The sequence below is a fragment of the Oncorhynchus clarkii genome, chromosome 16 (genome assembly GCF_045791955.1).
Source record: "Oncorhynchus clarkii lewisi isolate Uvic-CL-2024 chromosome 16, UVic_Ocla_1.0, whole genome shotgun sequence".
Classification (NCBI taxonomy): domain Eukaryota; kingdom Metazoa; phylum Chordata; class Actinopteri; order Salmoniformes; family Salmonidae; genus Oncorhynchus; species Oncorhynchus clarkii.
Window position 1 is genome coordinate 63,369,383 of NC_092162.1, and position 15,876 is coordinate 63,385,258.

At 45.6% G+C, this 15,876-nt stretch overlaps 1 protein-coding gene across 1 annotated transcript in view; it reads left to right on the forward strand.

Annotated features, from left to right (window-relative positions):
- The window catches only part of LOC139368897 (calcium channel, voltage-dependent, alpha 2/delta subunit 3a), a 249,861-nt gene that overhangs the window by 205,464 nt on the left and 28,521 nt on the right, over positions 1-15,876 (forward strand). Inside the window, exons 25-27 of the mRNA XM_071108374.1 lie at positions 11,193-11,254; positions 11,365-11,409; positions 12,124-12,186. Of these exons, the coding sequence (XP_070964475.1) occupies positions 11,193-11,254; positions 11,365-11,409; positions 12,124-12,186 (170 nt within the window). The remainder of the gene's footprint in view (positions 1-11,192; positions 11,255-11,364; positions 11,410-12,123; positions 12,187-15,876) is intronic.

A 15,876-nucleotide genomic window follows, 5' to 3' on the forward strand; every position in this document is an offset into this window, starting at 1 on the left:
ATAAATACCCCCTCTGACTACATAATAAATACCCCCTCTGACTACATAATAAATACCCCCTCTGACTGCATAATAAATACCCCCTCTGACTACATAATAAATACCCCCTCTGACTGCATAATAAATACCCCCTCTGACTACATAATAAATACCCCCTCTGACTACATAATAAATACCCCCTCTGACTACATGATAAATACCCCCTCTGACTGCATAATAAATACCCCCTCTGACTACATAATAAATACCCCCTCTGACTACATAATAAATACCCCCTCTGACTGCATAATAAATACCCCCTCTGACTGCATAATAAATACCCCCTCTGACTACATAATAAATACCCCCTCTGACTGCATAATAAATACCCCCTCTGACTACATAATAAATACCCCTTCTGACTGAATACCCCCTCTGACTGCATACTGCATACCCCCTCTGACTGCATACTGCATACCCCCTCTGACTGCATACTGCATACCCCCTCTGACTGCATAATAAATACCCCCTCTGACTACATAATAAATACCCCCTCTGACTGCATACTGCATACCCCCTCTGACTGCATACCCCCTCTGACTGCATAATAAATACCCCCTCTGACTACATAATAAATACCCCCTCTGACTGCATAATAAATACCCCCTCTGACTACATAATAAATACCCCCTCTGACTGCATAATAAATACCCCCTCTGACTACATAATAAATACCCCTTCTGACTGAATACCCCCTCTGACTGCATACTGCATACCCCCTCTGACTGCATACCCCCTCTGACTACATAATAAATACCCCCTCTGACTACATAATAAATACCCCCTCTGACTGCATAATAAATACCCCCTCTGACTACATAATAAATACCCCCTCTGACTGAATAATAAATACCCCCTCTGACTGCATAATAAATACCCCCTCTGACTACATAATAAATACCCCCTCTGACTACATACCCCCTCTGACTGCATACTGCATACCCCCTCTGACTGAATAATAAATACCCCCTCTGACTACATAATAAATACCCCCTCTGACTACATACCCCCTCTGACAACATACCCCCTCTGACTGCATACCCCCTCTGACTGAATAATAAATACCCCCTCTGACTGCATACCCCCTCTGACTGAATAATAAATACCCCCTCTGACTGCATACCCCCTCTGACTGCATACTGCATACCCCCTCTGACTGCATACTGCATACCCCCTCTGACTGCATACCCCCTCTGACTGAATAATAAATACCCCCTCTGACTGAATAATAAATACCCCCTCTGACTGCATACCCCCTCTGACTGCATACTGCATACCCCCTCTGACTGCATACTGCATACCCCCTCTGACTGCATAATAAATACCCCCTCTGACTACATAATAAATACCCCCTCTGACTGCTACCCCCTCTGACTGCATACCCCCTCTGACTGCATACCCCCTCTGACTGCATACCCCCTCTGACTGCATACTGCATACCCCCTCTGACTGAATAATAAATACCCCCTCTGACTGCATACTAAATACCCCTTCTGACTGCATACCCCCTCTGACTGCATACTGCATACCCCCTCTGACTGCATACTGCATACCCCCTCTGACTGCATACCCCCTCTGACTGCATAATAAATACCCCCTCTGACTACATAATAAATACCCCCTCTGACTGCATACCCCCTCTGACTGCATACTGCATACCCCCTCTGACTGCATACTGCATACCCCCTCTGACTGCATACCCCCTCTGACTGCATAATAAATACCCCCTCTGACTGCATAATAAATACCCCCTCTGACTACATAATAAATACCCCCTCTGACTACATACCCCCTCTGACTACATAATAAATACCCCCTCTGACTGCATAATAAATACCCCCTCTGACTACATAATAAATACCCCCTCTGACTACATAATAAATACCCCTTCTGACTGAATACCCCCTCTGACTGCATACTGCATACCCCCTCTGACTGCATACCCCCTCTGACTGCATAATAAATACCCCCTCTGACTACATAATAAATACCCCCTCTGACTGCATAATAAATACCCCCTCTGACTGCATAATAAATACCCCCTCTGACTACATAATAAATACCCCCTCTGACTACATAATAAATACCCCCTCTGACTGCATAATAAATACCCCCTCTGACTACATAATAAATACCCCCTCTGACTACATAATAAATACCCCCTCTGACTACATAATAAATACCCCCTCTGACTACATAATAAATACCCCCTCTGACTACATAATAAATACCCCCTCTGACTGCATAATAAATACCCCCTCTGACTGAATAATAAATACCCCCTCTGACTACATAATAAATACCCCCTCTGACTGCATAATAAATACCCCCTCTGACTACATAATAAATACCCCCTCTGACTGCATAATAAATACCCCCTCTGACTACATAATAAATACCCCCTCTGACTGCATACCCCCTCTGACTGCATACCCCCTCTGACTGCATACCCCCTCTGACTGCATACCCCCTCTGACTGCATAATAAATACCCCCTCTGACTACATAATAAATACCCCTTCTGACTGAATACCCCCTCTGACTGCATACTGCATACCCCCTCTGACTACATACCCCCTCTGACTGCATAATAAATACCCCCTCTGACTACATAATAAATACCCCCTCTGACTACATAATAAATACCCCCTCTGACTACATAATAAATACCCCCTCTGACTACATAATAAATACCCCCTCTGACTACATAATAAATACCCCCTCTGACTGCATAATAAATACCCCCTCTGACTGAATAATAAATACCCCCTCTGACTACATAATAAATACCCCCTCTGACTGCATAATAAATACCCCCTCTGACTGCATAATAAATACCCCCTCTGACTACATAATAAATACCCCTTCTGACTGAATACCCCCTCTGACTGCATACTGCATACCCCCTCTGACTGCATACCCCCTCTGACTGCATAATAAATACCCCCTCTGACTACATAATAAATACCCCCTCTGACTACATAATAAATACCCCCTCTGACTGAATAATAAATACCCTGCATAATAAATACCTCTGACTGACATAATAAATACCCCCTCTGACTACATAATAAATACCCCCTCTGACTACATAATAAATACCCCCTCTGACTACATAATAAATACCCCCTCTGACTACATAATAAATACCCCCTCTGACTGCTTAATAAATACGCCCTCTGACTACATAATAAATACCCCCTCTGACTGCATTATAAATACCCCCTCTGACTACATAATAAATACCCCCTCTGACTGCATAATAAATACCCCCTCTGACTACATAATAAATACCCCCTCTGACTACATAATAAATACCCCCTCTGACTATGATAAATACCCCCTCTGACTGCATAATAAATACCCCCTCTGACTACATAATAAATACCCCCTCTGACTACATAATAAATACCCCCTCTGACTGCATAATAAATACCCCCTCTGACTGCATAATAAATACCCCCTCTGACTACATAATAAATACCCCCTCTGACCCCCTCTGACTACATAATAAATACCCCTTCTGACATAATAAATACCCCCTCTGACTACATAATAAATACCCCCTCTGACTGCATAATAAATACCCCCTCTGACTGCATAATAAATACCCCCTCTGACTGCATAATAAATACCCCCTCTGACTACATACCCCTAAATACCCCCTCTGACTGCATACTGCATACCCCCTCTGATACTGCATACCCCCTCTGACTGCATACCCCCTCTGACTGCATAATAAATACCCCCTCTGACTACATAATAAATACCCCCTCTGACTGCATAATAAATACCCCCTCTGACTACATAATAAATACCCCCTCTGACTGCATAATAAATACCCCCTCTGACTACATAATAAATACCCCTTCTGACTGAATACCCCCTCTGACTGCATACTGCATACCCCCTCTGACTGCATACCCCCTCTGACTACATAATAAATACCCCCTCTGACTACATAATAAATACCCCCTCTGACTGCATAATAAATACCCCCTCTGACTACATAATAAATACCCCCTCTGACTGAATAATAAATACCCCCTCTGACTGCATAATAAATACCCCCTCTGACTACATAATAAATACCCCCTCTGACTACATACCCCCTCTGACTGCATACTGCATACCCCCTCTGACTGAATAATAAATACCCCCTCTGACTACATAATAAATACCCCCTCTGACTACATACCCCCTCTGACTACATACCCCCTCTGACTGCATACCCCCTCTGACTGAATAATAAATACCCCCTCTGACTACATAATAAATACCCCCTCTGACTGCATAATAAATACCCCCTCTGACTACATAATAAATACCCCCTCTGACTACATAATAAATACCCCCTCTGACTACATGATAAATACCCCCTCTGACTGCATAATAAATACCCCCTCTGACTACATAATAAATACCCCCTCTGACTACATAATAAATACCCCCTCTCTGACTGCATAATAAATACCCCCTCTGACTGCATAATAAATACCCCCTCTGACTACATAATAAATACCCCCTCTGACTGCATAATAAATACCCCCTCTGACTACATAATAAATACCCCTTCTGACTGAATACCCCCTCTGACTGCATACTGCATACCCCCTCTGACTGCATACTGCATACCCCCTCTGACTGCATACTGCATACCCCCTCTGACTGCATAATAAATACCCCCTCTGACTACATAATAAATACCCCCTCTGACTGCATACTGCATACCCCCTCTGACTGCATACCCCCTCTGACTGCATAATAAATACCCCCTCTGACTACATAATAAATACCCCCTCTGACTGCATAATAAATACCCCCTCTGACTACATAATAAATACCCCCTCTGACTGCATAATAAATACCCCCTCTGACTACATAATAAATACCCCTTCTGACTGAATACCCCCTCTGACTGCATACTGCATACCCCCTCTGACTGCATACCCCCTCTGACTACATAATAAATACCCCCTCTGACTACATAATAAATACCCCCTCTGACTGAATAATAAATACCCCCTCTGACTGCATAATAAATACCCCCTCTGACTACATAATAAATACCCCCTCTGACTACATACCCCCTCTGACTGCATACTGCATACCCCCTCTGACTGAATAATAAATACCCCCTCTGACTACATAATAAATACCCCCTCTGACTACATACCCCCTCTGACTACATACCCCCTCTGACTGCATACCCCCTCTGACTGCATAATAAATACCCCCTCTGACTGCATACCCCCTCTGACTGAATAATAAATACCCCCTCTGACTGCATACCCCCTCTGACTGCATACTGCATACCCCCTCTGACTGCATACTGCATACCCCCTCTGACTGCATACCCCCTCTGACTGAATAATAAATACCCCCTCTGACTGAATAATAAATACCCCCTCTGACTGCATACCCCCTCTGACTGCATACTGCATACCCCCTCTGACTGCATACTGCATACCCCCTCTGACTGCATAATAAATACCCCCTCTGACTACATAATAAATACCCCCTCTGACTGCATACCCCCTCTGACTGCATACCCCCTCTGACTGCATACCCCCTCTGACTGCATACCCCCTCTGACTGCATACCCCCTCTGACTGCATACTGCATACCCCCTCTGACTGAATAATAAATACCCCCTCTGACTGCATACTAAATACCCCTTCTGACTGCATACCCCCTCTGACTGCATACTGCATACCCCCTCTGACTGCATACTGCATACCCCCTCTGACTGCATACCCCCTCTGACTGCATAATAAATACCCCCTCTGACTACATAATAAATACCCCCTCTGACTGCCTACCCCCTCTGACTGCATACCCCCTCTGACTGCATACCCCCTCTGACTGCATACCCCCTCTGACTGCATACCCCCTCTGACTGCATACTGCATACCCCCTCTGACTGCATACCCCCTCTGACTGCATACTGCATACCCCCTCTGACTGCATACTGCATACCCCCTCTGACTGCATACCCACTCTGACTGCATACTGCATACCCCCTCTGACTGCATAATAAATACCCCCTCTGACTGCATACCCCCTCTGACTGCATACTGCATACCCCATCTGACTGCATACTGCATACCCCCTCTGACTGCATAATAAATACCCCCTCTGACTGCATACCCCCTCTGACTGCATACTGCATACCCCCTCTGACTGCATACTGCATACCCCCTCTGACTGCATACTGCATACCCCCTCTGACTGCATACCCCCTCTGACTGCATACTTCATACCCCCTCTGACTGCATACCCCCTCTGACTGCATACTGCATACCCCCTCTGACTTCATACCCCCTCTGACTGCATACCCCCTCTGACTGCATACCCCCTCTGACTGCATATTGCATACCCCCTCTGACTGCATTCCCACTCTGATTGCATACTGCATACCCCCTCTGACTGCATACTGCATACCCCCTCTGATTGCATACTGCATACCCCCTCTGACTGCATACTGCATACTCCCCCTGACTGCATACTGCATACCCCCTCTGACTGCATAATAAATACCCCCTCTGACTGCATATCCCCTCTGACTGCATACCCCCTCTGACTGCATACTGCATACCCCCTCTGACTGCATACTGCATACCCCCTCTGACTGCATACTGCATACTGCATACCCCCTCTGACTGCACTGCAGGGGAGCTATAAAAGAGATTAAAATTACTTAATCCCCATACACACCTTCCATGACCCACTTACAGCGCACACACACACACACACACACACACACACACACACACACACACACACACACACACACACACACACACACACACACACACACACACACACACAATATAAAAACACTGACAGGACTATCATTTTATCACAACCAAATAAAGTTGACCGGCAGCTGATTCAAACCCTCTCAGTGCATGGCAACTCTCAGTAGACACCATGTACAGTAGGAGGCATGGATACTGTGAGACTGTTGTCGTCTTTCAGCTGAACATCCTCTGTATGTTATTTCACTAGTGATCTTGTGTTTTCTGAACTGATTTCTCATGTGCTGGGATTGTAGTGAAGATACGCTCTAAGGCAAACTCACCACTTTGCTTTTAAATCACTGCTTCTCTCTGACAGCACAGTGTGTGTTTGTGTGTTTGCATGTGTGTGTGTGTGAGAGAGAGAAAGAGAGCGAGAGAGAGAAAGAGAGAGAGAGTGGCATGCAGGGCTTATATATGCCCCTGTGCAGTGAGCTACATACATATGACACAGGCACTAACATTCTTAGATTTGTTAGAGTCATAATCATGGGACGTTCTGAACCAGGATGTCATGTACCCTGTAGCAGATTTGAACCATGTTGTCATGTTCCCAGTAGCATTTTTGAACAAGGTTGTCATGTTCCCTGTTGCTTTTTTGAACCAGGATAAGATGTTCCCTGTGGCTGTTTTGAACCAGGTTGTCATGTTCCCTGTGGCTGTTTTGAACCAGGTTGTCATGTTTCCTGTACTGGCTTTGAACCAGGTTGTCTTGATCCCTGTAGCTGGTTTGAACCAGGTTTTCATGTTCCCATTAGCTGTTTTGAACCAGGATGTCATGTTTCCTGTAGCTGTTTTGAACCAGATTGTCATGTTCTTTGTTGCTGTTTTGAACCAGGATAACATGTTTCCTGTAGCTGTTTTGAACCAGATTGTCATGTTCTTTGTTGCTGTTTTGATCGAGGTTATCATGTTCCCTGTAGCTGTTTTGATCGAGGTTATCATGTTCCCTGGAGCTGTTTTGAACCAGGTTGTCATGTTCCCTGTAGCTGTTTTGAACCAGGATAACATGTTCCCTGTAGCTGTTTTGAACCAGGTTGTCATGTTCCCTGGAGCTGTTTTGATCAAGGTTGTCATGTTCCCTGGAGCTGTTTTGAACCAGGTTGTCATGTTCCCTGTAGCTGTTTTGAACCAGGTTGTCATGTTCCCTGGAGCTGTTTTGAACCAGGTTGTCATGTTCCCTGTAGCTGTTTTGAACCAGGATAACATGTTCCCTGTAGCTGTTTTGAACCAGGTTGTCATGTTCCCTGGAGCTGTTTTGAACCAGGTTGTCATGTTCTTTGTAGCTGTTTTGAACCAGGTTGTCATGTTGCCTGTAGATGTTTTGGACCAGATTGTCATGTTCCCTGAAAAAGTTTTACACCCGAATGTAACGTTCCCTACAGCTGTTTTGAACCAGGTTGACATGATCCCTAAAGCTGTTTTGAACCCTGTTGTCATGTTCCCTGTAGCTGTTTTGAACCAGGAAGTCATGATCCCTGTAGATGTTTTGAATAAGGTTGTCATGTTCCCTGTAGCTGTATGGAACCAGGTTGTCATGTTACCTGTAGCTGTTTTGAACCAGGTTGTCATGTTGCCTGTAGCTGGTTTGAACCAGGTTGTCATGATCCCTGTAGATGTTTTGAATAAGGTTGTCATGTTCCCTGTACCTGACTGATCTGTTTACCATTTTGGTAGGCTAGGAATCTGACTGGTTTAATGTCGGGCCCTCTCTACTGTCTCTCTAAACACACGCACACACACACACACACACACACACACACACACACACACACACACACACACACACACACACACACACACACACACACACACACAGGAAAGTGGAAATCCCTAAGCCGTCCAAATGAATTTTCTATTCAAATAACATCAGATTAGTTGTCTGTTTTCCTTTATTTTTCCCCTGCCACAAGTCATCTCATCTACTATGTCATGTCACGCCATTCATTCATTCATTGATTCATTCATCTTCTTTTTTTTCACGTGAAGTACTCATTTATCATTATTTTGTTTTTTCAGTCTTCAGTGATTAGCCCCACCATGTTGCTCAGTGTGGGTGTTTGTATTATTGCTGCCCAACATCTTAAATTAGACCCTTCCCACCCCGCTTCTGACCCAGTCGCTGAAAGACTATGCTTCTGACGAGATAATCTGCACCTGTTCCTCTTTGCTGGGTCTGTGTGTGTGTGTGTGTGTGTGTGTGTGTGTGTGTGTGTGTGTGTGTGTGTGTGTGTGTGTGTGTGTGTGTGTGTGTGTGTGACATCCCTTCCACATGCCTCCAGCCATATTGTGAGTCAGTTTGACTCTGGCGTGTTCACAGGAGCATGAGAAGAGCACAAAAATACAAACCTGACCTAGATCCACACACGCACACACACGCGCACACACACACACACACACACACACACACACACACACACACACACACACACACACACACACACACACACACACACACACACACACACACACACACACACACACACACACACACACACACCTACAGACATGGATGGTCACATTTTGTTTCCTGGTTAAAAATCTTGATAGCCATTAATGACATGATGTATGAGGTAACAGAATGTTTTTTCTCAGATCGTGAAATACCTTTTGCTTGTGTGAGTGAGCATGTTATGTGTGTGTTATAGAAACCATGCTTACAGAACCGTATGTGGCTAGCAATCCTCCATCTTGATGTTCCTCCTCCCTCCCTCTCTGGTCAAATAGCAGTGTGAAACATAGCTTTTCTCTGGTTACAAAGCCTCCTGTTAACATGGCAGTCTCCTGTGATGTTATGAACACCTGAGGAGAACAGCAGGAGTGGGTCAGGGGTGGGGGTGTAACAGCAGAGAAAGAAGGGCAGGATGGTGGAGTGAGGGAGGGGCTGTGGTAAATCCATAGATCCTGCCTTGGCTGTCTCTGAGACAGCTCACACATTCCATGTTCCATGCCAGGGATTTGATTCCCGGCTGGAATTCTGTCCAGATCTGTGTGTCTAGCTACCGGCTGTGTGTCTAGCTACCGGCTGTGTGTCTAGCTACCCGCTGTGTGTCTAGCTACCCGCTGTGTGTCTAGCTACCCGCTGTGTGTCTAGCTACCGGCTGTGTGTCTAGCTACCGGCTGTGTGTCTAGCTACCCGCTGTGTGGCTAGCTACCCGCTGTGTGTCTAGCTACCAGCTGTGTGTCTAGATACCCGCTGTGTGTCTAGCTACCCGCTGTGTGTCTAGCTACCCGCTGTGTGTCTAGCTACCCGCTGTGTGTCTAGCTACCCGCTGTGTGCCTAGCTACCCGCTGTGTGTCTAGCTACCCGCTGTGTGTCTAGCTACCCGCTGTGTGTCTAGCTACCCGCTGTGTGTCTAGCTACCCGCTGTGTGTCTAGCTACCCGCTGTGTGAGCAGCTCTATACTTCCAGTATGTTATCTACAATCTTAGAAAAAAATAGTTCCAAAAGGGTTCTTATTCTGTCCCCATAAGGGAACACTTTGTGTAAAGGATTTTACATGGAACTCAAAAGGGTTCTACCTGGAACCAAAGGGTTCTTCAAGGGGTTCTCATATGGGGACAACCAAAGAAGCCTTTTAGGTTCTAGATAGCACCTTTTTTTAGGGGGAAAAAGACGTGGGGGCAGGCAGACACGTGGGATGGATATAGTGTGGACACGGAGAGACAGAGGGTTTGGTTTGAGTCATGGCCATGGCCATGGGTAAATGTTGCTTTTGGACATTGGTTCATAGAGACTGTCGTGTTGACACACACGCATGGACACACACACACACACACACACACACACACACACACACACACACACACACACACACACACACACACACACACACATGCAGACACACGCACACACACACACACACTGCTTTGCATGTTCACAGATAGACAGGCCCTAACAGGCTTTTCACAGTGAGATATCACAGCCTAAAGCTGTCTTTCTACCAAGGTTACTGACATTAACTAACCTCAACACTATCCCACTGTCCCATGGCCATATTGGTGTCTCAGAAAACATTTCACTCTTCTAAGTCAGTGCCTGACCCAATTTAAAGCCACACTCCTCAATCTTGGATCCCCCCAGAGTGAGTCATAAACATTCGTGTCAAATACATAGGAGTTCCTGTTGTTCTCTGAAGCTGCTCCGGTGTTTGTAATGTCCCTTCTGCACACACACACACACACACACACACACACACACACACACACACACACACACACACACACACACACACACACACACACACACACACACACACACACACAGAATCACAATGAAACACACAGACAGGAGAGTATACAGACACAGTTCTGGGGCCATAATCTCAACGTGGTGCTGTCTCCTCTCTTCCAGCTGTGGGGATCCAGATGAAGCTGGAGTTTTTCCAAAGGAAGTTCTGGACAGCCAGCCGACAGGTAAACACACACACACACATAAGCACCCAAACTTAGGCAACAATGATAACAACACATGATGCTTGTGTAAATAGAAAGTGTGTATCTCATATTATTGTATTGTGTTGCAGTGTGCAGCGTTGGATGGGAGATGTTCTATAAGCTGTGATAATGAGGTGAGTTGGATGACTTCACTCTACTAGAACTTCACTTACTGTAAACATGTTATTCTTCCTCTCCCTTCCTCTTCATCCTTCTCCTCTCTCCTCGCCCTCCTCTTCTCTCCTATCTCATCCTCCTTATCCTCCTCATCTCTCCTCACCCTCCTCTTTTCTCCTATCTCCTCATCCTCCTTATCCTCCTCATCTCTCCTCATCCTCCTCATCTCTCATTATCCTCCTCTCTCATCCTCCTCCTTTCTCCTCATCCTTCTCCTCTCTCCTCGCCCTCCTCTTCTCTCCTATCTCATATTCCTTATCCTCCTCATCTCTCCTCATCCTCCTCTTTTCTCCTATCTCCTCATCCTCCTTTTCCTCCTCATCTCTCCTCATCCTCCTCATCTCTCATTATCCTCCTCCTCTCTCATCCTCCTCCTTTCTCCTCATCCTTCACCTCTCTCCTCGCCCTCCTCTTCTCTCCTATCTCATCCTCCTTATCCTCCCCATCTCTCCTCATCCTCCTCTTTTCTCCTATCTCCTCATCCTCCTTATCCTCCTCATCTCTCCTCATCCTTCTCATCTCTCATTATCCTCCTCCTCTCTCCTCTCTCCTCTGTCTCCTCTTCCTCTCCTTCTGCTATATTTACTTGATGATGACATCCCCTTCTCTCTTCTCTGTCCTCCTCATCTCTCCTCTCTCCTCCTCCTCTCCCCTCTCTGCCTCCTCTTCAGAACATCAACTGTTACCTGATAGACAACAATGGCTTCATCCTGGTTGCAGAGGACTACTCTCTGGTAAGATGTTAAATCTCACACTGCACTGTCTCTCTGTCTCTCTGTGTGTCTGTCTGGAGAGATGATGGATCACAGATAAGGTGGGCTCTTATCCCACTGTACTGTTGTCTGTATGTCTTAAAGGAAAACTCCACCCAAAAAGTATATTTTGGTGTTTGTTTCATTAGTCTATTGTTGACATAGTCCCAACATGTTTTTGCATGTCAGCATGTTTTCAAGATATACTGTATAACTTTCAAAATACAGAAATACAGCCGGTGTGCTGCGTTTCGCATCATATGATGTTACAGTTTTTAACAATCACTTTGGCACTAATTACAGAACCTTTTGGTCATTTTTCAAAACTAGACACAAAACTCAAAACAGTCATCACTTGTAACACAGGCTGTCCAATGTTCAAAACATTGCATTGTGCATTCATATCTTTAAAGAAACCTTGCACTTGCAGAATCATTGGTTCAAATAACTCATTTATCATGAAATACCATAGGACCATTCATTTAGATCACCCACACACAAGATACTGAAAGTTTCACTGTGTAGCTGTAGCGTACTATCATTAAATATTGTAGTACAAGATATGTGAAACATTCTCTCATTATGGTACTACATATAAATGCATCACTGTAAAATGACTAGTAGAGAGAATACTACAGACACAGTGGAATCACTAAACAAAACCTGAAATGTGTTGACAAAATACAATAAAATCACAACATAGGTTTCTTTAAATCAAAGCAAAAACAATTAGCTACAAAAAATACAAAAATGACAGTAAAATGTCAACTGCTGTGTTCCTCACCTGGCTTACTGTAAAACATCACTGCAGTGTTCCTCACCTGGCTTACTGTAAAACATCACTGCAGTGTTCCTCACCTGACTTACTGTAAAACATCACTGCAGTGTTCCTCACCTGGCTTACTGTAAAACATCACTGCAGTGTTCCTCACCTGGCTTACTGTAAAACATCACTGCAGTGTTCCTCACCTGGCTTACTGTAAAACATCACTGCAGTATTCCTCACCTGGCTTACTGTAAAACATCACTGCAGTGTTCCTCACCTGGCTTACTGTAAAACATCACTGCAGTGTTCCTCACCTGACTTACTGTAAAACATCACTGCTGTGTTCCTCACCTGACTTACTGTAAAACATCACTGCTGTGTTCCTCACCTGACTTACTGTAAAACATCACTGCAGTGTTCCTCACCTGGCTTACTGTAAAACATCACTGCTGTGTTCCTCACCTGGCTTACTGTAAAACATCACTGCAGTGTTCCTCACCTGACTTACTGTAAAACATCACTGCAGTATTCCTCACCTGACTTACTGTAAAACATCACTGCAGTGTTCCTCACCTGGCTTACTGTAAAACATCACTGCTGTGTTCCTCACCTGACTTACTGTAAAACATCACTGCAGTGTTCCTCACCTGGCTTACTGTAAAACATCACTGCAGTGTTCCTCACCTGGCTTACTGTAAAAAGCAAAACAAAGGCTTAATTACTGGGCTATATTTCCATCAACCCTGTCTTGTGGATTTGGCCACGGGTTCTCATCCACACCACTATGGATGTTTTCATTAGCCAAACATCTTGGGAAGAATCTTTGGACATTCTCAATAATGTTAAGGAAAGGAGAGTATGGGGGTAAGTACAGGGTGGTAAATTGTGGATGGGCCTGAAACCATGCTTGCACCATTTGAGCATGGTGGAACCTGACATTATCCCACACAATGACATAGGTCACGCCATCAGCTCTACAGACCTGATTTAGCTCATCAAGGAAGGTTACAAGGAGAGCTGCATTATATGATCCAATACGAGGTCTGCGTCTCACCACACCATCTTCCGATATAGCCGCACACATGTTGTTGGACTCACGTTGTCCAGGTACTTGGATGGTTGCCCGCTGGCCAATGAAATTCCAACCACTCCTCCTTATCTTGGTCAGGTTGAAGCCTGCCTCATCCAAAAAGAGGAATATGTGATGGTTTTCATCAGCATCCAGCTCCATCACCTTCTAAAAATATATTTTGGAAAGACAATTACTGACTAAAATGATATAGAATTTTTGGTGAATTCTTCACAACAGGAATCTTGAAACTGAACATACCTGAACATACTCAGTCCTCAGTTACTTCACTCTGTCTGCATTTCTTTCAAAAGGCACACAGTATAGTTGTTTTGGAGACACCTGGTGCCTTTTCAGCATGCTTGCAACAGTCTGCAAACTTATGGCTTCCACATTGTTGAACATGTCTTCATGGCCAAGATGTGCTGTCGAATTTCTGTAAGGCGAATATAATTTCTGGCCCGAACCAAATTGACCACAGCCCGCTCTTGTTAGTCAGTCAGAATTTTGCCTTTGCCTCCCCTATTTGGCAGAGTCTCAATTCTGCAGGTGAAAATTACAGTAAGAACACATTTAGTCACAACACCTACTCTGTGGTACACATTGGCATACAGTATACAGTCATTTGACAATTGAGAGTAGCCTAATGTTTACTGCATGCTGAAGACTTACCGGTTCTCATTGCAGAAAGTTCTGATGATTGAGGCCACGGTTGATCTTCTGAGGTTTGGTTGAATCATTGCAGCTGCCTCAGTCATTGTCATGCCATGATTTACGACATGGTCTACAACTATTGCTCTGATTTCATTGGACACTCTTTGCTGTTGCTGCCGCTGTCTTGGTCCGTGGCCTTGTCCTCTACCACGTTCCCCCACACCTCTCAAACGAGGCCCACGACAACCTCTCAGAAGGGGTGCTTGGTCCGTGGCCTTGTCCTCTACCACGTTCCCCCATACCTCTCAAACGAGGCCCACGACAACCTCTCAGAAGGGGTGCTTGGTCCGTGGCCTTGTCCTCTATCACGTTCCCCCACACCTCTCAAACGAGGCTCACGACCACCTCTCAGAAGGGGTGCTTGGTCCGTGGCCTTGTCCTCTATCATGTTCCCCCACACCTCTCAAACGAGGCCCACGACAACCTCTCAGAAGGGGTGCTTGGTCCGTGGCCTTGTCCTCTATCACGTTCCCCCATACCTCTCAAACGAGGCCCACGACCACCTCTCAGAAGGGGTGCTTGGTCCGTGGCCTTGTCCTCTACCACGTTCCCCCACACCTCTCAAACGAGGCCCACGACAACCTCTCAGAAGGGGTGCTTGGTCCGTGGCCTTGTCCTCTACCAAGTTCCCCCATACCTCTCAAACGAGGCCCACGACAACCTCTCAGAAGGGGTGCTTGGTCCGTGGCCTTGTCCTCTATCACGTTCCCCCACACCTCTCAAACGAGGCTCACGATCACCTCTCAGAAGGGGTGCTTGGTCCGTAGCCTTGTCCTCTATCACGTTCCCCACACCTCTCAAACGAGGCCAACGACCACCTCTCAGAAGGGGTGCTTGGTCCGTGGCCTTGTCCTCTACCACGTTCCCCCACACCTCTCAAACGAGGCCCACGACCACCTCTCAGAAGGGGTGCTTGTCCCCTGCCATTCCGTTGACCGCCACGTCTTCCTTGTCTTCCTCCTCCCACTGCTTGACCTCTATTGTGACCTGGATCACCTGCAGGCTCCATGTTATCACTATGTTGTTGTAGGTGGATACCACTGATTTCACTATATACTCGTACCACAATGGGAATTAAATCATCAGTAAAGAGTTGGCAGTATTGGAAAAGCAATTACAAAGG